General features: G+C 32.9%; 1 protein-coding gene across 1 annotated transcript; it reads right to left on the reverse strand.

Annotated features, from left to right (window-relative positions):
- Positions 1-31: 31 nt before the first annotated feature.
- On the reverse strand, positions 32-20,788 carry LOC127705384 (cytochrome P450 3A24-like). Its single transcript, XM_052209691.1, has 14 exons — positions 20,688-20,788; positions 19,716-19,812; positions 18,544-18,596; positions 16,726-16,822; positions 15,706-15,822; positions 14,038-14,126; positions 13,271-13,419; positions 12,524-12,645; positions 10,129-10,231; positions 7,976-8,133; positions 7,151-7,239; positions 6,254-6,391; positions 1,103-1,265; positions 32-549 (listed from the first exon to the last, which is right to left on the reverse strand). The coding sequence occupies exons 1-14, from the start codon at positions 20,759-20,761 to the stop codon at positions 475-477; spliced, it is 1,524 nt and encodes a 507-aa protein (XP_052065651.1). The 5' UTR covers positions 20,762-20,788; the 3' UTR covers positions 32-474.
- Positions 20,789-24,598: the final 3,810 nt, after the last annotated feature.

Here is a 24,598-nt window from a genome sequence, read left to right on the forward strand (position 1 = left end):
TAGTTTGAGGTAAAGTTGTTATCATTAGGTGAAGGTTTCAATCTTTATTATAATAATTTATCATGTTCTGAATAGTATATGTTTACTAAATGTATCATGTTTCTTTCCCTGTATCTTTCTAATTGTTATTTGGTTTTAGAAAGTATCTATTTATCTTAATTTATTTTTGTACATATATATAAATATATATGCGGATACAAAAATATACCATTTAACCAAAAAAATGTACATGTAAAGGTTATATAAGTGCGTCCATTGATAGACCTACATGTATCCTCAAATGCAACCACTTCTGTCATTAAGTATTAAAAAAAAAACTTGCTTGAACATTTTTTGATGATGTGTATTTATCTAAGTATCATACACTTCAAATCTTCAAAAGTTACTTGTAATAAAATCCTCCGAATTTTACTCCTAGCTGACGAAGTGATATCGTTAGCCTTTTCTATTTACCATGGGAGCCACGTGGATACACTAACGTGGTGTAACTCTTAGCTTTATTCCATTTTCAGCCCTAAGAAGGAATCCTTTCTCAAAGATGACAGGAATCTGAAATATATCATCATCCTCTTGCTGCATACATGCAATAAAATATACCATCATACTCTTGGTGCATACATGCAATAAAATATATAATAGATAACTCTTATTATCACTAATATAACAAATGTTAGAAAATCGTTAGAAAACAAGAATTAAGCAACTGACGAAACAGATCAGACCATTTTTCCATATTTCAGGTCGCAATAAATTAGAACAGTACTTTATTCAAAAGGATATGATTTATTATTACTTTTGTCTACACCACACTTTGCATCAAAAACTTCCCGCTGACGCACTAGTTACATTCTATCATTGAATAAATAAAATACGTATGTGGCGCGTACACGAAAGTCCCTGATTTGCTTTAAGAACTTGTTGTTCTCAATCAAACCTAGCGGTTTCACATGTTAATAATCATTTTAAAGAAACGTTCAAGTCAGTCGCAGTGACGACTTACGTGTCCAGTTGACACAACGAGAATTGCAAACAAAATCACTACGCAAAAGATACAACTCACATACTATTTATATATGTCAAAAACTTATTGCAAATATATTACCTCTGTTTCATCACAAGTTAAAAACTTGAAGTTTTGCAACATATAAACAATTGCCATCTTTGTTTCAAGCAAGGCCAGTCTCATTCCAACACAAATACGTGGTCCAATACCAAATGGTAGGTATGCATAGGGATGCCGCTGTGCCTTGTTTTCTTCCGTAAACCTATATTAACACCACCAATTATAAGATAAATGAACTTACAAGTGAGAGGTTTAGCAAGCTTCCGCCATTTTCTACATAAGGAAATGCCTGTACCAAGTCAGGAATATGGCAGTTGTTTTCCATTCGTTTGATATGTTTGAGCTTTTGATTTTGCAATTGTTCAGGGACTTTCCGTTTTGGATTTTCCTTGGAGTTTGTTTGTTTTTATTTTACTTTTTGTAATATAATTATTCACTTTATTATCAGGTGTTTAAATGCGGTTTTGTCAACAGAGCAATGCATTTGATTTCTTTAGATGTTGCAAGATGTCTTACGCACCGAGTTTACAAGTATTATTTTTCAAAAGATTCGTGCTGCTTTTACCTTAAATGTTTGTCTTGTATATGTGCTATTCTATATTTCAATGTCTTTTACGCGTCTATCTGTAACTACGTATCGTCTATCCTATGTCCAAAACAAGTGTTTCACGCTTGTATATTCTGTCATGTATTAGGTTTAGAGAATTTTCATGTATATCGATGTTAACTACATTTGGTAACGGCTTATGGTTAGACAGGAGAAATTTACTACATAGCTTTTGTCTGAATCCTTATCTATGGATATGTTGAATCAATTGATATTAATAGAACCATTACGGGTGTCCTTAGTAAAGCGTACATAGAAAATTGTGCGCTTTACGGAATAACTGAGTTATCAGCCTTTTTTATGGTTTTTTGTGGTATTTTTTGTTTATTTGTTGAGTTTTTTTTAATGTTGTTTGTTCGTCTATTTTATTTTTCACCATGATGTTGTCAGTTTGTCCGACTGTTTTTTATACGACCGCAAAAAAATTTTGTGGTCGTATATTGGTATGACGTTGGCGTCGTCGTCGTCGTCGTCGTCCGGCGTCGTCGTCCGAATACACAATGGTTTTCGCACTCTAACTTTAGTTTAAGTGAATGGATCTCTATGAAATTTTACCATAAGGTTCAATACCACAATAGGAAGGTGGGGATTGATTTTGGGGGTTATGGTACCAACAGTTAAATAATTAGGGGCCAAAAAGGGGCCGAAAATAAGCATTTTTGTAACTTCCAGACATAACTTGTGTGTTATTGTATGGATCTCTTTGACATTGTACTACAAGATTCCATATCACAAAGGGTCGATGATGGGATTGATTTTGGGGTTAATTTCCTCGAAATTTTAGGAATAAGGGGCCAAAAGGGGGCAAAAAACAAGCATTTTTCTAGTTTCATGACAATAACTTGTGTGTAAGTGTATGGATCTTTCTGAAATTTTACTACAAGGTTCCATTTCGCAAAGGGAAAGCTGGAATTGAGTTTTGTGGTAATTGCCCAAAATGTTTAGTAATAAGGGGCCTAAAAAGGGGTGAAAATAAGCATTTTTTAGTTTCTAGACAATAACTTGTTTTCAAGTGTATGGATCTCTCTAAAATTGTATTACAAGGTACCATACCACAAAGGCAAGGCTGTTATTGAGCTTGGTTTGGGGGGGAAGGGGGGGGGGTGATGAATCATAGGGGGGGGGGGTAAAAAAAGGGGTAATTTTTTTTTTCGTTTAAGGAATAAAGGGAAAAAAGGTTAAAAAACTAGGGTTTCCATTTTAATAGACAAATAATTGAGTAAAGAACATTATTTAAAAGCAGTGTAAGGTTGGTAATTCAAACTCATTTAAATATCTCACCTGCACTATGTTTGAATTATGTAAATTGGAAATTTGCCAATTATTTTAGTACAATAAACTTCATTGGAAATTTGCCAATATAAAATTTTGCTGATGAAGGTTTTTTGTTTACCTTTAGTCTGACTATGATGTCATTTTCTATTTTAATAGCCTTATGATGTAGTTAAATTTTTTTTAATACTTTTATGATGTATTTTAATGCGCTTTTATGGTTGCAAATTTATTGTTTTAATATAATAAACTCCATTGGAAATTTACCAATAGTTTGTTTATTTTTAGCTATGACTATGATGTCATTTTCTATTTAATTTTAAGGTTACAAATTAATTTCAGTTTTAAATATTATTGTAAAATGTTTGCCCAAAACATTTATTAATAAGTGGCCAAAAAAGGGGGCAAAAATAAGCATTTTTTTAGTTTCCAGACATTAACTTGTGTTCAAGTGTATGGATTTCTCTGAAATTGTACTTAAAGGTACCATACCACAAAGGGAAGTGGGTCAAAAACTTTTTTTGGGGGGGGGATTTTTTTTCCTTTTTTTTTTCTTTACAATTTTCCATTTTAAGTTGGTTAATTCTGATCACAAAGAGAAAGTTGGAATTGAGTTTGGGGGATAATTGCTCAAATGTTTAGGAATAAGGGGCTAAAAAAGGGGTTAAAAATAAGCATTTTTTTTTTAGTTTCCAACAATTAATTGTGTTTAAGTAATTGGATCTCTGTGAAATTGTACTGCAAGGTACCATACCACAAACTGAAGGCTAAGATTGAGTTTGGGGGGGGGGGGGGCGTGATGTGTGAAAATTTTCCACTTAAAGTTGGTTAATTATTTCTGATTTAGATATAAAAGCAAATAATAATGATGTGGTTTGATTTTATCAAAAACTTAAATTGAAGTTATGTATATTGTAAATTTAGGTTACATTGGAATTTAAGAATTGGCTTTGGGGTAGGGTTATGGCTCAAACCTTTAAATAATAAGGGAAAAAAAGGTGAAAAAACAAGGGTTTCCAGGTTAATAGACAAATAAGTACAAAACATTATTTAAAAGCAGTGTAAGGTTGGTAATTCAAACTCATTTAAATATCTCACTTACACTGCTTTTAAATTATGTAAATTGGAAATTTGCCAATAACTTTATTGTTAATAAATGCATTGGAAATTTGCCAACAATTTTAGTATAATAAACTTCATTGGAAATTTGCCAATATAAAATTTTGCTGATGAAGGTTTTTTGTTTACCTTTAGCCTTGACTATGAAGTCATTTTCTATTTTTATAGCCTTATGATGTAGTTGAATTATTTAATACTTTTATGATGTGTTTAAATGGGGTTTTATGGTTGCAAATTTATTGTTTTAGTTTAATAAACTCCATTTAAAATTTGGTAATAAAAAAATTTTTTGTTTATTTTTAGCTATGATTATGATGTCATTTTCTATTTTACTTTTATGGTTGCAAAAAAATTTTTATTTTTAGATATTACTGTTAAATGATGCTGATTAAGGTTTTTGCTATGTTTAGCCATGACTATGATGTCATTTTCTATTTTAATATCTGTCATGATGTATTTAAATGGGCTTTTATGGTTACAAAGGAATTTTATTTTTAGATATTACTGTAAAATGTTGCTGATTAAGGATTTTGTTTATTTTTAGCCATGACTATGATGTCATTTTCTATTTTAATACCTTTATTATGTAATTTCCATTTTTAGATATTACTGTTAAATGATGCTGATTGAGGGTTTGAATGCTGGGATTGATTTTGGGGGTAATTGCCTCCAAATTTTAGGAATTAGGGGGCAAAAAACAAGCATTTTTCTAGTTTCATGACAATAACTTGTGTGTAAGTGTATGGATATTTATGAAATTGTACTACAAGGTTCCATATCACAAAGGGAAAGCTGGAATTGAGTTTGGGGGTACTTGCCCAAAACGTTTAGGAATAAGGGGCCAAAAATAAGCATTTTTCTAGTTTCCAGACAATAACTTGTGTTCAAGTGTATGGATCTCTCTGAAATTGTACTGCAAGGTACCATACCACAAAGGGAAGGCTGGGATTGTTTTTGGGGGTAATTGTCTCAAAATGTTAGGAATTAGGGGCCATAAAGGGGCAAAAAAACAAGCATTTTTCTAGTTTCATGACAATAACTTGTGTGTAAGTGTATGGATCTTTATGACATTGTACTGCAAGGTTCCATATCACAAAGGGAAAGCTTGGTTTGAGTTTGGGGGTAATTGCCCTAAACTTTTAGGAATTTGGGGCCAAAAAGGTGCAAAAAACCCAAGCATTTTTCTAGTTTCCAGACAATAATTTGTGTTCAAGTGTATGGATCTCTCTGAAATTGTACTGCAAGGTACCATACCACAAAGGGAAGGCTGGGATTGAGTTTGGGGGTGATGAATCATAAGGGGGTTTCAAAAAATTTGGGGGGGGGATTTTTTTTTCCTTTTTTTTCTTTAAAATTTTCCATTTTAAATTGGTTATTTCTGATTTATATATAAAAGCAAATAATAATGATATGGTTTGAATAGGTAAATTACAAAATTTTAAGTTCTTAGACTACTTTCATTCTGTGTGAGAAACCTATGCTGTGTCAAATATTTAATTACAATCCAAATTCAGTGCTGTATCAAGCTTGAATGTTGTGTCCATACTTGCCCCAACTGTTCAGGGTTCGACCTCTGCGGTCGTATCAAGCTGCGCCCCAGCGGAGCATTTTATTTTACCATGATGTTGTCAGTTTGTCCGAGTGGTTTTTTACCATGATGTTGTCAGTTTGTCCGACTGGTTTTTTACCATGATGACATCAGTTTGTCCGACTGGTTTTTTACCATGATGTTGTCAGTTTGTCTGACTTGTTTTTTACCATGATGTTGTCAGTTTGTCCGACTGGGTTTTTGCAATGTCCCGTTGGTATCTTCTTCTCTACTTAATCAGTTTGATCAAATTATCGGGTCTCGTATATTATCTCAGGATTAAACAAAATTTTCAAATCATGTTTACGTACAAATTAAATAAGAATGCTTAAAGCGTTTTATTATGCTCTTTTATGATTTTGAACTAAAAAAATCAAAAGAGAGGCGAAAGATGCTAAAGGGATAGTCGAGAATAAACTGACAACGCAATGACAAAAAAAATAAAAAAGAACAAAAGACAAACAACAGTATAGAAAACACAACATAGAAAACTAAAGACTGAGCAACACGAACCCCATCAGAAACCGGGGATGATTTCAGGTGCTCCGGAAGGGTAAGGAGATCAAGCAAAGACTATTTTATGAATCATTTGTAACATATTCACCTTTCAGGTTCAAATTTTTCTGGATCGGGCCAGTATTCAGGATCTCTGTGTAACGCATATATGCATACCGTTACATCAGCGTCTTTTGGAATTAACCAACCGTTGATGGACACATCTTCCCTCGCCTCTCTGAAAAACCTGGATGAAGGAAATCAATACAAACTAATGTAAATCTTTACAAGTGAAAGAACGCCATATTTGATGATAGCAGAACGAAGTTATATAACAACATTGTAGGATAATTATATCTGTTCATTTGCACAAACAGATAAGACTGAAAACATACAAAGAAGGATTAACAACAACTTTGATCGTTCGGAATGCTGAAAAATGGGTCAATATTCCTAATGCCTCCAATTGAGAAACACAATTATAAATCTCTCCATCGTGACATTTGATATGTTGCAATTACTGTTTTAACCTTTTGGGTTGTTTTGATGTTAAGAGGATCATAGAATAAATATGCTAAAATATAGAGTTATTTTAACTCTGCAAAAAAATGAATATCTTAAGTATTTAATTGTTTGAAAATTGGGATTTTTAACTTCGAAAACCAATCACAAAGGTTTCTTCGGGATTCGCTAAATTGTGGAAATTTTAATTTCAAATTGTACCCCACAATTAAACAATATTAAATTATGTGATATTGCACAAATTAATACAAATGTTTTTTATTTATACGAAAAGACAAAAGAATATTTTTGTTACACATATTACATGTACATTGGTAAGGTTTTAGAAATATCATTTCATTAAGGCATTGGTCCTGTTTCATTTAACAAAAGTTCGTTAAGTTAGTATACAAAAATGTTAATGAGAAATAGTAAACATTTCTATGCTTTTGTAAAAAGATGGCGATATCTTACTAGTTGAAAGTAAAAATTTACGACACCTTACCTAGTTGATGGTGCGTAAAGTCTCAAAACCTCAGACACAAACAAGTCCAGATACTCCATTTTCATTACAACATCGTGCGTTGGAATTTCCTACAATAGTAGTCCAAGTTCCATCAACATCGGAACATTTTATCATACCCAAGAAAGGAAACAAGTAAAAACAAATACGAACAGATCCGTGAATGATTAAATATTCAGTGTTTTTATAACAATGACGCGAGCATGAATTATATGCTCATTATATAATATGGGGTCAACGGTTTAAAATGTTTAGTTTCATGAACAATGTTCCGAATCTAATCTCCTCTACTGTGAGTTTTTACGAGAGATTTTTTTTTCAAAACTGTCAGATAACTTTTGAAACAACTGCTTATATATACAAGACGTCATTTACTGAAATTATTTTTATTTAGAGCCATTCAAACGTCCTTTATGTATCTTAGATCAAGCAAAAAATATAACATGTTTTTCAAACATTTAAAGTTTCAATAGCAAATATAATAAATAAATAGAATAAAAAAAGCTACTTATCATTATATGCCATTTCTACTAACTTCAAAGAAAACACTTGCCTAACATATTTTTTAACATTCAAAGTCAAATAAGGAGAATGAGGTTATTACTGATAGCATGTGTCATTTATTGCCAGATATTCAGTGGAATTAAAAAAAAATTGTGGTATCATACACTCATTCTCTCGTTCGTTTAGTTTAAGTAAGAAATTCAAAAATTATTAGTCATTGAGTAACGAATATTCAAAAAATAAAATAAAAACTACAAATATAACAATCTATATTTGCTGAATTATGACTTTATACATTTGTACCTTTCCAAGAGTTTTATCTATTTCCTTTATGAGATTGTCTTGTATTTCTGGGTACCTTGCTAGGCAGTAGGAAGAGAACGAAACAGCTATGGATGTAGTGTCGAATCCAGCGGCGAAAAATATTAAAGAATTGACAGCTATCTCATCTTCTGTTAACGCTAAAATAATAAAGAATTGACAGCTATCTCATCTTCTGTTAACGCAAAATATTAAAGAATTGACAGCTATCTTATCTTCTGTTAACACAAAAATATTAAAGAATTGACGGTTATCTCATATTCTGTTAACACACAAAATATTAAAGAATTGACAGCTATCTCATATTCTGTTAACGCTAAAATATCAAAGAATTGACAGCTGTCTCATCTTCTGTTAACACAAAAATATTAAAGAATTGACAGCTGTCTCATCTTCTGTTAACGCTAAAATAATAAATTTAAAAAAAAGCCAACGTACAATATGCATTATCTACAACATAATCTATGGAAACTTCCAAGTATGGTTATACATATAGATCTTCGGTGATCAATCCTCATTCGTGTACTTGGCAACAAACAAATAGACATGGTCAATAATGAGGAAAAGGCTTTACATTAACTTTGAAACTGAAAATTGTATTTTATGTCTTGAAATTTGCTATGAAGATAGTAGCATAAAAATGTTTTGCTATTTTCTATCGGTATTCAAAATTGATATCAAAAGATGTTTTTCGTATGGATACTAATTTGTGTAATACTTATTAGAACTTGTTTGCATTCTGGACGCATGTATAAATTTATACAAATTCCCTTTAAAATTAATAAAAAATAAATGGAGAATTTGTCCATGGGACACAGATGATGCCCCCGCTTGCATATAACGTTATATAGGAACAAAACTCAAGAACAGTAAAAGTGACGCTACCCAAAGTCATACTTGATCTGACTTTTGTGAAAAAAGCATTGTGTATAATGTCCATAACATTTTGTTGAGGCAAACTTAAGTTAGAGAACGGAAACGAAAAATTCAGCAATTTCATTTGCAAAGGGCATAATTCTAGATTGGTAAAAGTGACGCCACCAAAATTCATTATGTTCTTCTCATATATTTTATGATGGTATGATACTAAACCCCTAACGGGATGGATTGTGCTTGATTTTCATATGATGAAGACATAATCTTTCAATCAGTTAAATTGAGGTCTGGAGCTGGCATGTACTTTGTTAATTTATGTATCATTGTCATTTTGCTTAGTTTCTTTTGTTACCTATTCTTACATCAGACTCGGACTTCTTTTAAACTGAGTTTTACTGTGCGTATTGCTGTGTGTTTGTTTATTCTACATTGGCTAGAGGTATTAGGGGAGGGTTGATATCTCACAAAACATGTTTAACCCGCCGCATTTTTGCGCCTGTCCCAAGTCAGGAGCCTCTGGCCTTTGTTAGTCTTGTATGTTTTTTAATTTTAGTTCATTTATATGTTTTTGAGTTTAGTGTGACGTCCATTTTCACTGAAATAGACTGTACACATTTTTGTTTACGGGTCAGCTGAAGCCCGCCTCCGGGTGCGGGATTTTCTCGCTGTGTTGAAGACCCATTGGTGGAATTCTCAATTTTATTGATCTGTGTTTTTTGGTAATAAGCATTGTGTATAAGATTTATAACATTTGGTTGAGGCAAACTTAAGTTAGAGAATGGAAACGAAAAATTCAGCATTTTCTCCATTTGTAAAGGGCATAACTCTAGAAAGGTAAAATTGACGCCACCCAACTTCAAATTTGATCTGCGTTTTGTGGTAATGAGCATTGTGTATAAGTTTCATAACATTTGGTTGAGGCAAACTAAAGTTAGAGAACGGAAACCAATTTCGGAACGTACGGACGGACGGATGTACAAACAGACAAGGGTAAAACTTAATGCCCCCTCCCTTACGACGAGGGCATAAAAAAAATTGAGACCTTAAAATGAGGTTGATTTGATTTCTTATTTGAAAAACACATTTATTTCATTATGTTATTATTATCACTGTTAATTTACTTTGATGTGTTTTTGTATAATTTGGTTGTTCTTTTGGTCTGTTTTGTTATTAATAAATATTTTGAGGTTAAGGTCTGAGCGTACGCAAAGGTATATATAAAACTGCACTTCGTTCAAACAAGTGTATTACAAGTGTACCTCTGCTGTGAAATCGTGATGACCCTTGAGGAGCTTCGTTGTCTTCTGACTTGTCATTAGTTGATGAATCTTCAGTTACAATTTGAATGAAATCTCGATGAATCTATAATAGACAAAACAATATTTGATTTCAGCTATACCTGACAGCGCATTTTACTAGAGCTTATTATTTATTTTAACTTTTAGTATTTCATACCATTATACTACAAAATAATGTGTATAACATCTGGGCGATAGTTGACTTATACTACTCTGATACAGTTTGGAATATAACTGCTCTGCAATGCGCAGACATTTCAACAATGGTATGTATGTTACATTTTTATTATCCAATCAATACATGTAAGGCATATGTGGGATATATTGTAATGCAACATAAACAAAATCAAAATCAAAACAATTAAATGTCTGTCAATATTTAAGGGGGTAGGGTTCTTCTCCGACATGAAATGATATTCTTCGGTGTTTCGTATGTAGATCCCTTTTAGTTATACTGCTTCCTATTTTAGTATCATACTTTAGCTGCCCCTAGACTAGAATCTGAGCGATCATGATGAAGGTTTCCATGTTAGTATTCCACTTTAGCTGTTAATAAGGTTTGGATCCGAGTTATCTTGGTGAAGATTTGTCCCGTAATTTGATATGAGTATCAAATGCAGCAGTAACAGCTATTTGTATAAACTTATTACTAAATGATATCAAATTAACACCGTAGTAAGATCAGTGAATATTATCCATATCAGTCCCTACTTTGATTTTGTTTTTTATACTTAATATGTACCGCTATACAATTAAGGACACTTATGGTCCTATATCTTGTCGATATTATGTACTTATATTTTGGCATTGTAAGTTCATGCTTTCCTCAGACTGTTTATGAAGTATTTCCACTAAATATGTTGGATGCGTACTGATTGATACTTAAATTTGGGAGAACATGATGTATTTATTAGTTGTTTTTAGCTTTAAACTAGTTTTCAGTAATGGCTAGTACACTTTGATCGATACTTTGTGTCTTTTGTCTATATGTTAATTGTTATAGTTGTGCTTTATGCCTATCGCGATCTGATGAGTCAAGCCATTTCAAACTTATTTTTACGGTTTGTTCTTATGTTGTGCTGTTACACCACTGTCCAAGGTTATGAAAGGGTTAAACGCTCACAATCAGGTTTAACCCTGTCACATTCTACATGTGCCTGTCCAGCCTTTAATTCAGTGTTCTCCGTTGGTTGCTGTCTATCATATTTGTAAGGGAGCTACTATTTGATTTTATGGGGGGGGGGGGGGGGGGGGTCTAGGATGAAAAATTTTGTCCTGCATTTTTTTTTAGTTGTAATCTCTGACCTACGTTTTTATTTTTCACTCTATTCGGTCCTGCCTTTTTTTTATTAGTTTATCCTGACTTTTTTTACATAAATTGTCATCCTGCCTTTTTTTTTGCCAAGTTGCTCATCCTGCCTTTTTTTTACTCAAAACTCCTGTCCTGCCTTTTTTTCAAATTTCATCTTAGCCCCCTCCCCCCTTTCCCCATAACAATCAAATGGTAGCTCCCTAATTCGTTTACTGTATTGTCATATATCATGGTTTTTCGTTTGAATTGTTTCCCATATTGTAGCGCCAGTGTCTTTTGAAGCTGAAATAATTCAATGCTAAATTTGAAACAAGGCCAAACAATATCACTGTATTGGTTTCGCTATTGTTGATAGCCGTAAGGTGACATATAAGTGCTTGAATCCACGTCATTTGATGGAATGTTGTCACATTGGCAGTCAGCATCTCATTATGTTATATTTTTTTACCTTGTGTGACCTTGTCTAACATTAAATATTTCATCACCTCTAATCATGCCAATTCACATTAATGAACTCATCATAGATACCAGGATTCAAATTGTGTACGCCAGACTCGCGAAAGACTAGACGCTCGAATCAAAATAATTAAATAGGCCAAATCAAGTACGAAGTTGAGGACCATTGAGAACTAAAAAAATTCCGAAAGGTTTTGCCAAATGCAGGTAAGGTAATATATTCGTTGAGTAAACAATCCTAAGTATTTCCTAAAATTCAAAGTTTTGTAAACAGTTAATTTTTTATTATCACCATATCAATAATAATTCATGTCAACACAGACGTGCTGACTACTCGGTTGGTGATACCCTCGGGGAGGAAACCTCCAGCAGTAGTGGCATCGACCCAGTGGTTGTAACTTACTGTTTCATTTGGTGACTTATTCATAAAAAAACATCACAAAACAATTGAATGTATTGCAATGCAAGATTGAAAAAATTACCAATCCAATGTAGAATACAAAATACGGTGTAATGATCAGCAACAAAAGTTTATACAAACATTTTATAGACACATTCCCCATTTCCATTCTTAATTTTATTACATACATTAGAACTGTTTCGGTCTTTCAAAATATCAGAAACCACTTTCTTGAAGAAATGTTCTGTTCCGCCAAATTGTGGTGTTTCAAATAGTGCTGTCATTATACTCTTCATAAAAGGAAACGTCACTAGTGAAAATGAAATAAGCAGTTAATTCAGTAATATCAATAATGTCGGTTTTTTTTCGGTATGTGTCAGTATGTGCGTTTTCCTCTTGTATAGGTGAAATGTAACTGTAAAATCTGCCTTTATTAAACGTAGATCATGCTCTTATGAACGTTTTCTAGAAATATACTAATTGTTATTAAAATCAACCATTTCCTTATATAACATGATGACGTTTTGGAGTTAATATGTATTTATCTATTACCAATAAGAAACTCTTCTGAATTTTTTGATTACAGAGCGGTTAAAATTTGCATGGAGATCAAATTGCAAAGAATCATGCATCTTTATCCGTGATGGTGGCATCAGGATTTCGATTCAAATATAGTCACTCAGAATGTTTTTATTTTAGCTTGTTTGCATCATTTTGATTTAGGTTTTGTATTTTGTTTTGCTTTTTGTTTTGTTTTTTGTTTTTTGTTTTTTGTTTTTCGTTTGAATTTTTTTTTATGGTATAGAAGATAGCTTTTGGCTTGTTTGTATCCTTTTGATTTTGGTTTTTGGTTTTTGTTTTTTTTTGTTTTTCGTTTGATGGGTAGTTTTTATTGTAAAGACGATAGAAGCTTTTGGCTTGTTTGAATTGCTTACTACATATCAGGAAAAAGATGGCCTTAACTTGAGTCCTCATTGCTCTCCTAGCATAACTAACAAACTGGTTGTCTTTTTCCTTTTGTGAATTAACCTGCATACCAAATGCTGTACTACAAATCACGTCCATTGTAAAGCCACTGGCTATCCTGAAATGTGCGCATGAATTATAATTTTTTTTTATTAGATTACCCTAATGATTCTTCCGCTTCTTTTATCATATTAGCATATGACTTTTAAAATGAAGCCCTTTTAATTGGAGTTCAGTAACACATGCAAAATTTAAATAGCAGATGATGGAAACCTATTTTAGCCAATTTTATACGATACTAGTCATTGTTGAATGCCGTATGGTGACATATAGTTGCTAACATCAACGTCATTTGGTATCTGGTGGATAAATGCTTCATTGGCAATCATACCACATCTTCTTATTTTTATACTTTTCAAATAATGATCACATAAAGTACTTTCTGTTAATTAAACTCGCTTAGAAAATCAACTTAGTGCCAACTATGACCCTGAAAATCGTCAAAGTGTCACTAGAAAATAAACTGTAATTAAAAATGTTGATACAAGAAAAAAAGACATAAGTTGCATACAAGTTTACGACTACAACACTTGCTATCTTCTGATCTTGATAAAGAAGCATCGTACCAGAAAATTAAAAAAAAAGTGCAATTAGCATTTAATTTATTTTACAGAAAAATGTCTATAACATCGAATTCTAAACCCTGGACTTAAATGATGAGTATCAGCACACTTACTCTTTCATGTCAATAACAGAATCCCCTTCAGATTGCTTTTTAATGTTATCCACCAAGTCATCACTGCATCGCTGGATTAGTGGTGTCATCTAGAATAAAACAAAGACGCAAAATTATAACAGCGTTTTAAAACCCGTTTTAACAATGCATTCCTTTTATTTTTTTGACATCATAAACGCTGGTTATTTCCACATTCCTCACAAAAGCAGAACAATAAAACAAAAAATCGGCGTTAACAAGCACAGCAATTATTGTCGTCAACTTTGCGTTGCATCCACATGAAAGGTTATAGCGCGGTGAGTATAACGATAAGCAGCCGGAATCTTTGAAGTAAATCAGAAAATCTTGCCACAGTTATAGCCATGTCCGACTGTAATTTTTACCGTGCTGAATTGTTTAGAAAATGTCGAATTTTTGTTTATTTGCAAAAAATGCAAATTATATGCAAATGAGTCAATCCTTGTTGCTGATGCTTATTAGTGACAATAAAGCTGAGATATGTGATCACGAATTGGGGGGTTGGTGGGCGTTCTGCTGCCACAAATATGGTCATCTGGTCAAAAAGCGTCAAATTTGACGATTTCCCGTTCTATTTCTTGACCTGAAGGAACCAGAGATGCTTATAGATGTATGCCACTGAAGTCTGCTTATATAGTGGACCCAAGTGAACACATTATCGACAAAAGTGCTTACGTTTGAATGACACTGATCTGGGTATGGCAGTCTAAAGAAGGTCATTTCAACTAAAAATTCGGAATTTTCCGATTCTCATTAGCTTCATCTGGACCTGGAACCAAACAAGTTTCATGCCTCTATAAACAACTGTCGCGATCGTACAAGTGAGAGGTTTAGTTAGCTGTAAAACCAGGTTTAACCCACAGTTTTCTTCGGAAAATGCCTGTACCAAGTCAGGAATATGCGATTTGTTTTTCGTTCCGTTGGTTGATAACATTTGATTTTGACACTTTTTATGGACTTCCCCTTTTTGAATTTACCTTGGATTTAGATATTTTGTTAGAAGTTTTCTTTTTGGGCTCAAACTGCACCTTAAATTGAGAAACAGTACAATAAATAGCTGTAGGTTGAGGGAGCATGCACAAAGTACGAAATATATATCATACAGTTGACCTCTAATATCACAGAGAGCCATTGGAGTAAAAAAAAAACTATATGTTTTGGGTAGAGATCATACTATTATGATCCCCGCATGGTTAGGAGTAATGTAATGAATGTTTGTCCGTAAAATGTACTTTTCACTTGCTGTCAGTCTATTCGATCTTGATAATGTATAATGGTGTCAATGTAGCTGTATTATCTTATGTTATACTAATATTACTGGGGAAAGTGCTTCTGTTTTTTTTGGTTAAACTAGATATTTGTACGCCAAGGACTATAAGTGCATGAATAAGTAGATGTGTAAGTTTGCCGCTTCTAGTGTTAATCTTGCTATCTCAAGTTAATATATGTAATATATAATCCTTTATGAATGCTGTACTGGCATGTTTTCCTTGGTCTATGTTGATTTCATTCACAGCCTGTCCAGCTCATACGTTGTAGGAAATTAATATCAATTTCAACTTGATTCACAATAAGAATGAGATGCTATGTATCCCTCGCATTCCTACATACTTCTAATTGTACATTAGATATTCCAATTTCTAAGCTTACGTTTCTCAGTTTGCCTGTTGTAAATGTTGGAGATATTTTCGTCCTCAGGAATTTCCAATAGTCATCCCTAGCCACTGTTATACTGTGTGAAGTAAATTTGTCTGGTTTTATAACGTCCTAAAATAATCATGCTGGAAATAATACTTAAGGTAACTCTGATTAAAACATCATTGTCTTTTTTTCTGTTTTAATAAAGTTTTTATTTTTTATTAATCGACACAAATCGTCAATTGATCGAGAGATCGTGAACGCGAATTTTGAAATTGTATCTACAGACCGTAAAGGCTGTTGAATTGTATCTACAGACCACAAAGGCTGTTGAATTGTATCTACAGACCGAAAAGGCTGTTAAATTGTATCTACAGACCACAAAGGCTGTTGAATTGTATCTACAGACCGTAAAGGCTGTTAAATTGTATCTACAGACCACAAAGGCTGTTGAATTGTATTTACAGACCGTAAAGGCTGTTGAATTGTATTTACATACCACAAATGCTGTTGAATTGTATTTACAGACCGTAAAGGCTGTTGAATTGTATATACATACCACAAATGCTGTTAAATTAAAACATGATTTAATTAATCTCTTTTAACCCAATAGTAATTAAAGTTTTAAGTGAGGTAACTATTTAAAGTTACATTGATGATTTAAATCGGAAAAGAACGGTTATAAAGAGAATGCACATAAACCAACACCATCATTAGCACTTTTGAGAAAAGCAAAGGGAATATTTAAGAACAAAGCTGTTCTAAACCCATATGATAAGTATGTGCATGTTATTATGTCTTATTAATGACAAGTTCGGTCAAACAAGTTCAAGATACTGTTACATGTCTACAAGATGCCAAGGTTCATAAAATAATGTATATAGGGTCTGAAAAAAGCAAAGTTGCCAAACTAATGCGTTGTATATAATTATATTTGATTTTCCACAAAACAAGAACATCATTAACAGAAGCAATAATAAAAAGGAGCAAAATTTGCTATCAACTGTAAAATATTGTGAACTCGATACTTACTGGACGATTGGTAAAGTTTGAAAAGTCCTTTATGAATAAATCTCGGACTACATCTGGATCTGAAATCAGTAAAGTGGGTCTGGTTCCTTGGTATACCCTTTTAATAAAACATGCAAGATTAATATTTCCACTATTTCAAGAACATTTTCATACACTAGTGTCATACTAAGAGAAATAACTCTGGCTTTATTCTGTATAATTGCAATTCTTTTAGGTTCTGGTATAAACCTCAGAAAATGTATATTGAAGTATAAACCGATATTTCAGAGTTTTTTTTATGCATTTATGAAATAATAAAATTGAGAATGGAAATGGGGAATGTGTCAAAGAGACAACAACCCGACCATAGAGCAGACAACAGCCGAAGGCTACCAATGGGTCTTCAATGCAGCGAGAAACTCCCGCACCCGGAGGCGTCCTTCAGCTGGCCCCTAAACAAATATGTATACTAGTTCAGTGATAATGGACGTCATACTAAAAATGATTTACAGTTAAAGTGTGTTCAAAAATCATTTTGTCACGTGTATAACACAGGGACCAGAAAACCATACAAATTTGTCCTATATATTGATTGTCTGAAAATGTGAAATTTACTTGTTCGAGCTTTTATATAGGTAAAAAGGAGAGACACGCCTTGCGTTTCGCGTGTTTCGTAGCGAGTAAACATAAATTAAATAAAAGCGTTCAAAATAGAAGCAGGATAATAGGAGACGTTATTTGTATCTTAACATTAACATGGTATGGGTTTTGCTCATTTTTGATTTCTTCTATGTCACTTGGTCTCTGGTAGAGAGTTTTCTCATTAGCAATAATACCACATCATATTCTTTTTACATTGATGTGTATTATATTATATTTTGTATCTATATCTCTACATACGTTTTAATATACTTGTATTCTAACAACCTCGCCTAGCCCCTACGCTGTATAGTATATAGGGAAGCAAACAGTGTCCTCAAGAATAAAAATGTAAGTCCTTGAATAAGTGATGACTGATAGACAAAGTTTAGAGGTTGAATTTTACTGAGGAGTAGTGAGTATGCATTAAACATGATCACAAATCAAAGGATTCGTTACATGGTTTGTGAACAATGGATTCTGCTCTCTCATTTGGACTTTGACTAAATGATTCAGACTAGGTTTAATATTTTGGCCTCTAGATAAAATTGAGAACGGAAATGAGAAATATGTCAAAGAGACAACAACCGACAAATGAGCAGATAACAGCCGAAGGCCAGCAATGGGTCTTCAACGCAGCGAGAAAACCCCGCACCCGGAGGTGGTCCTCAGCTGGCCCCTAAATAAAATTGTGTACTGGTTCAATGAAAATGGACGTCACACTAAACTCCAAAACATATAAAGGAACTAAAATTAAAAAACATACAAGACTAACAAAGGCCAGAGGCTCCTGACTTGGGACAGGCGCAAAAATGCGGCGGGGTTAAACATGTTTTGTGAGATCTCAACCCTCCCCTATACCTCTAGCCAATGTAGAATAAAGAAACACATAGCAATACGCACAGTAAAACTCAATTTAAAAGAAGTCCGAGTCCGATGTCAGAAAAGGTAACAAAAGAAACTAAGCAAAATGACAAAGATACATTGTCTTTTTATACATGGGATTGCTCTCTCATTGACATATACATGTAGCACACAGTTTATTAATATTACTGAAGCGTAGATTGACGCAATATATTAAATAACTTTTAGGTAGTATGCTCTTTGTTCTATCCTAATTCGGGAATAAAAGAAAGATTTATGTAAACGTCATTCACTGCTTGTTTTGTTTTATAATCTACTTCAGTTCTCGATACTCACCCTACAACCTTTCCGTATTTTTGTATGAGGTTAAAATCAGTTGCTGCAAATCCCTGCAGTAAACAAAATAATTAACATTTTCGTGTCAATTTTTTAGGAGACAATACAACTTGAAAAGGCATTTCTTGAATTATTATTGCTATTATAGCATTTTCTAAACTTCCTTTTCAATCGTCTTGCAATTTTCTTATTGTTACGCAAACTTGAAATGAGAAGTTAATATGTGCGGAAAATGTCTAAAATACATCATCTTTTGTTTTGGATACTGTGTAATTGATGTTTAAAGTCTCCTTAATTCATTTTTATAATTCAAGGTCACATAAAACAAATCCATGGCACATAGAAAATATGCTTGCTTTCAGTAACTGTGTGTATTCCTTAATATAGTATAATATCATCATTTTAATTGTTTATTTTTTTTTTGTGATTGATTTTTTGTTATATGTTTCGATTTAAATAACTTTCCTGTAATGGATGTTATAGTATGTTCTTTTGTGCAACTTTTGTTAAAGAGACTAAACGGATGAGGTCCGAGAAAAAAAAAAAAGTTTTATCCTGTCATATTTTTGTTTTGTTTTTTGTTTTTGTTTATTAGGACAACTTTTGTGATGATAGATCTTGGATGATGATGGTGATGGCAGTTCTTTGATATTGGTGATGAATGGGCCAGGTTCTAGTGGCAAATAAAATTCATATTCAGGACGAGAACATGTTAATGTGATGTCAATATGAACCGGCTCCTTTGTACAACACCAACACGCTGAGACAGATTTTTAACGTGCTAGCTCATAAGGTCCGCAGTAAGAAATGTTAACCTACCCGGACACATCATTCTGACTCCGGGCCAACCAGTCTTAGATCTTTTCCTAAATTCCGCGTGCTTGGCGGAAAGCAGGAAATAGCAATTTTTCGTACCATATCTCCATTAATTCGCGGAATTCCTTTTGCGACATTTTTTGTATAATGGAAAACAAACGCAGGAGAAGAATTGAATTGTTACTGGTAATTCATGAAAACAGCTGTGTTCTATGAGAATGTCCTACAGTGCTTATAAGATATTGTGTAATTAATTGTTATTGACAACGATCTCCTGCTTTTTGCGCTATAAGGTTGCTGTCTCGTTATTCTTATTTTTTACCCATATCTTTTATGTCAATAAATGAATGTCTTACATCAATTGGGAGCTGTTTCAGCAGTCCTAAAAATGGATAGGGTTTAGGTCCTGGTATTCCTAAACGTTTCCAAATACCATGTCGCCATACCGTGTAACTGCAAAAATTACTAAACTATAAATATTATAAATACAACGATATTAAAAAAAAAGATCTGGTGTTTTTCAATTCGAAATACAAAGGCTTACTTTCGCTAAATTGCAGGTTCATTGAGTTTTAGCGCGTTAAATTTTATATGATTTCTTTCAAATAGAGATGGGGGGGGGGGGGGGGTTAGAAACGCCCCTTTTTTTGACGATCAATGCTTTTGAATGGGGAAATATGGTTGGAACCCCCCCCCTTTAAAAATGGCTGGATCCGTCCTATTTGTAGAGTCAAACGATTGTCATAGCTTTGGAAATTCAGAACTAAATTCCCGCTCACTATCATTATTTCATGAACACATTGAAATGAAATGTACACCCAAAGATAGTATAATTATCAACAGTGTAATAATAGTTTTCCAATATAGGACCCATAACTGGCAAAATCAGGAAAATGCTGACATAAATACATACAATAAGTAATATTAATAAACAATGCTTTACTTACATAAATACATACAATAGGTATAGTATTAATAAAGCTTAACTCTGCAAAACAACATGAGGTTTTTGTCAACAAATTAAAGTAAAAGTTAGGTCCCAAAAACAACTTTCAGTGCTATATTTCTTGTAATTTATATCAAATGAAACGAGATGGTAAAGGCACGAGTTTGTAAAAGTACGAGTTGGCAAATGCAGTAGAAGGGACACCACCAAATAGATATACATGTATATGAATAATGCATGCACTTACACATAAACACACACACGTACACAAATGTATATAGATAAATTATATGGGTGGCATATGCTTACATCGAATATATTTAACCTTTACACCTGTCGATATTACTGTGTTTACTTGTCAACAGTTACTAAAAATACTTACAGATACAAAGACAGGCATATTAAACTGATTGTTAAAATCCAATAAGGTATGTTAATTAAACTCAAAATCTCCATTATTATGACCCAACTAGATATCTACATTGTGATATTTATAGCATTATTTATCTTGTATACTCAACATATGAAAATTGACGTTGAAATAAAAATGAAAAATATACAAAGATTTCACAATGTTAATTTTTATAACTATGACTACCGGGTGTTACATTATACATAGCCTGTATTGTGATCATTGATAGATATGGGACTGCACATATTATGTATCAAACGGATTTCATTTTTTAACATATTTGTAAAAATAATTCTAAATAGCCCTTTGGAAAGGGGGGGGGGGGGGAGGGGGCAGAAATCTGTCTTTATCGGACAGTGACCAATCGTATTGTATTTATGCTATTTCTTGTTTTATATTTTTTTTTTAAATCTGTGGAAATAAACTAATTGTATTCTTTTCACACAAGTTCCCTCAGAAAATCAGAAGCTTACCAAACTCATGGTGCATTCTTTTTTAAAGAAATCCTGGTCTTTTTAGCAATTGCTTGGACAATTATTGTACGGATTTCTTAAACACAAAGGTATGTGTTGCCTTATTTGAAACCACATAGTTAAATGATTATTGTTCATATCACTGCAAGCAACGTGTAGTGCAACCAATGCAAAACAATTTAATGTTAAAACAATGCTAAAAAAATAATCTTGTCACTTTCCGTTTATATTTTTATTTAATAATGAGAATGTTGCTACTGTAGTTGCCAAAACATGCAACAACATTTTATTGAGAAGAAACCGTATTTTATTTCACTAGTTTAAAAAACATGTTTTACATTCATATAGTATAGATGGACATGTAAATTTCAAATGTAAATGTGTAAACAATTTTATATGAATATATTGTGTCTTAAAAGTCATTCATAAATCTTTTTAAGATTGGTGCATACATTGTAAATGTTTTAACTGTTTTGTGTGCTATTCTGTGAATCTTATTGTATGTTTGTATGTGGTGAGACTATAATGAAATATTGAATCTGAATCTGAATCTTGTATTCAATTCTGTTTAAAAATAAGATATATAACGAATCAAAGTCTGAATAACTGTAACTTAAATTACTTTAATTAAGAAGCAAAAAAACAAAAACAAAAACAAAACAAAATGACAAAAAGAAAAGAAAAACAAACATGGCTAGATTGAATTAATCATTGCTTATAGTTAAACTGTTAATTGATTGATTTTATTTTTCACCTTTATTTTACCGTGTAGTGCTGACTAGAGCTCGTCCTTGACCGATACTTGCATGTATTTTGTAGTGATTTTTAAAACTACATCTACTTGATTGTATACACTATCATTTTGTATATGACCTCTTAAGGGATCAATTTCTATAAATAGCATGAGGGAATTGAATGTAGAATTGAGAGAAAAAAAATCATAATACTCGATTTATCTATTTTCCGAGATCATATATTTGTACTTACTTGTAGCTATACAATTTTCAGTTTTAATATTTTTTTAAATAAATATCCATATCTTAAGTTTTTCTAAATTACACGTCGATACACTTGTAAGATTTCATATGCCAGTTATATCAATGTTGATAGTGTTTTTAATTAGTAAACGTTAAGATACAATTACCTTATTGCTTATACACTATCATTTATGCATAATGAGGGGCTTGATGGGTTATTTCCGTTCTTCGTGATCGGCGCATTTTCGCTATCGTGATCCGTTTTTCTACAGATTCATTTTTTTTTATATTTTCGTGATCCGTGATCATGGAAATTTATTTTCTGTGAATCGTGATTGACAAAAAAATCAACTCGTGAATCGTGACGAGACCCCCCCCCCCCCCCCCCCCCCCCCCCATCAGGCCCCTCCATAATAATCATGCTTTATATCTCGTCGAAGAAGATTGTATGTATTTTGTACAAGTTATGAAGATCAGTCGAATTTAGAAGTGTTGTTTCATTTCATTGTCTGAGTATAGCAAGATAAAGTATCAAACGGTAAACTCGGTTATCGCATACATTTCACAATATATTGAAATATGACGGTAACTTTTTTTATCGAATTTGCTCACCTACAAAAAAGCGCGCTAATTATGAAAAAAAAAGAGTAATAGTTAAATGTTAGTCAGATGTGTCTACGAATACGATGATAAAATGTAAACTGTATATGAACACAAACAATAAACATCTATTTCACCGTGCACAACCGTTACCCTAAGTCAATTGAAACAACCTTTTGCGATATTGGGGATTGTTAATAGTTCAAGTTGTACTACGTAACTCGTCGTTTTCTTTCTACCATTCATTTAAATTCTTCAACGGTTCGAAAGACATCAAACTACAAGGTACTCTGTTGCTGTTGAATACGCGCATGTGGAAACTTTTCACTAAGTAGCATACGCTATAAATTTATTACTTTGGGATACCATAAGGCATATTTTGTTAATAGTGAATAAAAGGGTAAAACATGCTACACAGAGTAACAAGTGATCAGTATGCTGGAGTTTCTTATTGACAACATATTTGTTGAATTTGGAGGTAGACTTGTTCAACAAATTGTCGGCATTCCTATTGGAACGAACTGTGCGCCTCTCCTTGTCGACCTCTTCTTATTTTCATATGAATCGGAGTTCCTTCAGACACTTGTCAAAAACAAGAAGATCAAAGAAGCCAGGTTATTTAATTTCACTTTCAGATATATTGATGATGTTCCTTCCATTAACAATCCGAACTTTTCTGATTGGGCTTCCATTAATATATACACCAGAACTAGAAATTAAAGAAACAAAATTATTTTATGTCTACCTGTGCGAATTTCAAACGCGCGATTTTACGCCAGTACTTAAAACCTTCCATCCTTTAAGGGTGGATTTTACATAGATAAATAAAATCGTATAATAAAAAAGCAAAATGAGGATGTTAAATTTGATGTACGCCTTTTTGTGCTTCTTCGTTACATTTGTTTGTTTTTATAGTGATTAAGATGATAGCACAATGTTGACTGCTGTACCCCTATTTTTGACAGTTTTACCTATTGTGTCTGTTTGTTTTGTTCACGCATCGTTGTCAATATAATGGAATTTGATGCGACTGTCATACAAGTGAGAGGTTTAGCTAGCTATAAAACCAGGTTCAATCCACCATTTTCTACATAAGAAAATGCCTGTACCAAGTCAGGACTATGACAGTTGTTATCCATTCGTTTGATGTGTTTGAGCTTTTGATTTTGCCATTTGATTAGGGACTTTCCTTTTTGAAATTTCCTCGGAGTTCAGTATTTTTGTGATTTTACTTTTTACTACAACCAAGTCGATGTCAAGTTTCTTCCAAGACGAAACTTTACTGCTGGTGGATTATTCCCCGAGGGCATCATTAACTTGGAAGCTTTATGCATGATGAAAACAAATAATACAGAGAACAAACCGGCTGGGACGTCGCCCGGGTTACCAAGGTCCTCTTGTGCTGCACGGAACACTGTAGCATTTGATTTGTGTGTTCCACGGAATATCCTCCGGGATACCCCTGATTTGACGTACGTTCAGCCAGAAGGTAATTACTACTTTAAAAATTCAGATACTTTTCATAAATTAAAGCCATGTTGCGTTCATATTTTCGACTGTTTGAATACACCTGCTACAAGTGAATCAACACCTATCATTTCTTCTTGTAAACACATAAAAGGAAAATGGAGCACGTGTAAGACATGTAATATGTAAATCACGACTCCTGATTTTACCAGTAATTTAACAGGAAAAACGTATTATACTAAATCTTTCGAGCCTCTGGACTGTTCCACGGACAATGTCGTGTACGAAATTGAATGTACTTTGTGTGGACTACTTTATGTTGGTGAAACGCACGAGGATAAAAGCTTATGTGAACGGTTACTAC

This window comes from Mytilus californianus, unplaced genomic scaffold (genome assembly GCF_021869535.1).
Source record: "Mytilus californianus isolate M0D057914Y unplaced genomic scaffold, xbMytCali1.0.p SCAF_6, whole genome shotgun sequence".
NCBI lineage: Eukaryota > Metazoa > Mollusca > Bivalvia > Mytilida > Mytilidae > Mytilus > Mytilus californianus.

Excerpts from the sequence above, each read along its gene's own strand:
- LOC127705384 (XM_052209691.1), bottom strand. The coding sequence starts at position 20,761 with ATGGAGATTTTGAGTTTAATTAACATACCTTATTGGATTTTAACAATC. Across the intron at positions 14,127-15,705 it reads CAACAGGCAAACTGAGAAAC|ATGACACCACTAATCCAGCG; the intron begins GTAAGCTTAGAA and ends GTTTTATTCTAG. Across the intron at positions 6,392-7,150 it reads CTTTACGCACCATCAACTAG|GTTTTTCAGAGAGGCGAGGG; the intron begins GTAAGGTGTCGT and ends TCCTTCATCCAG.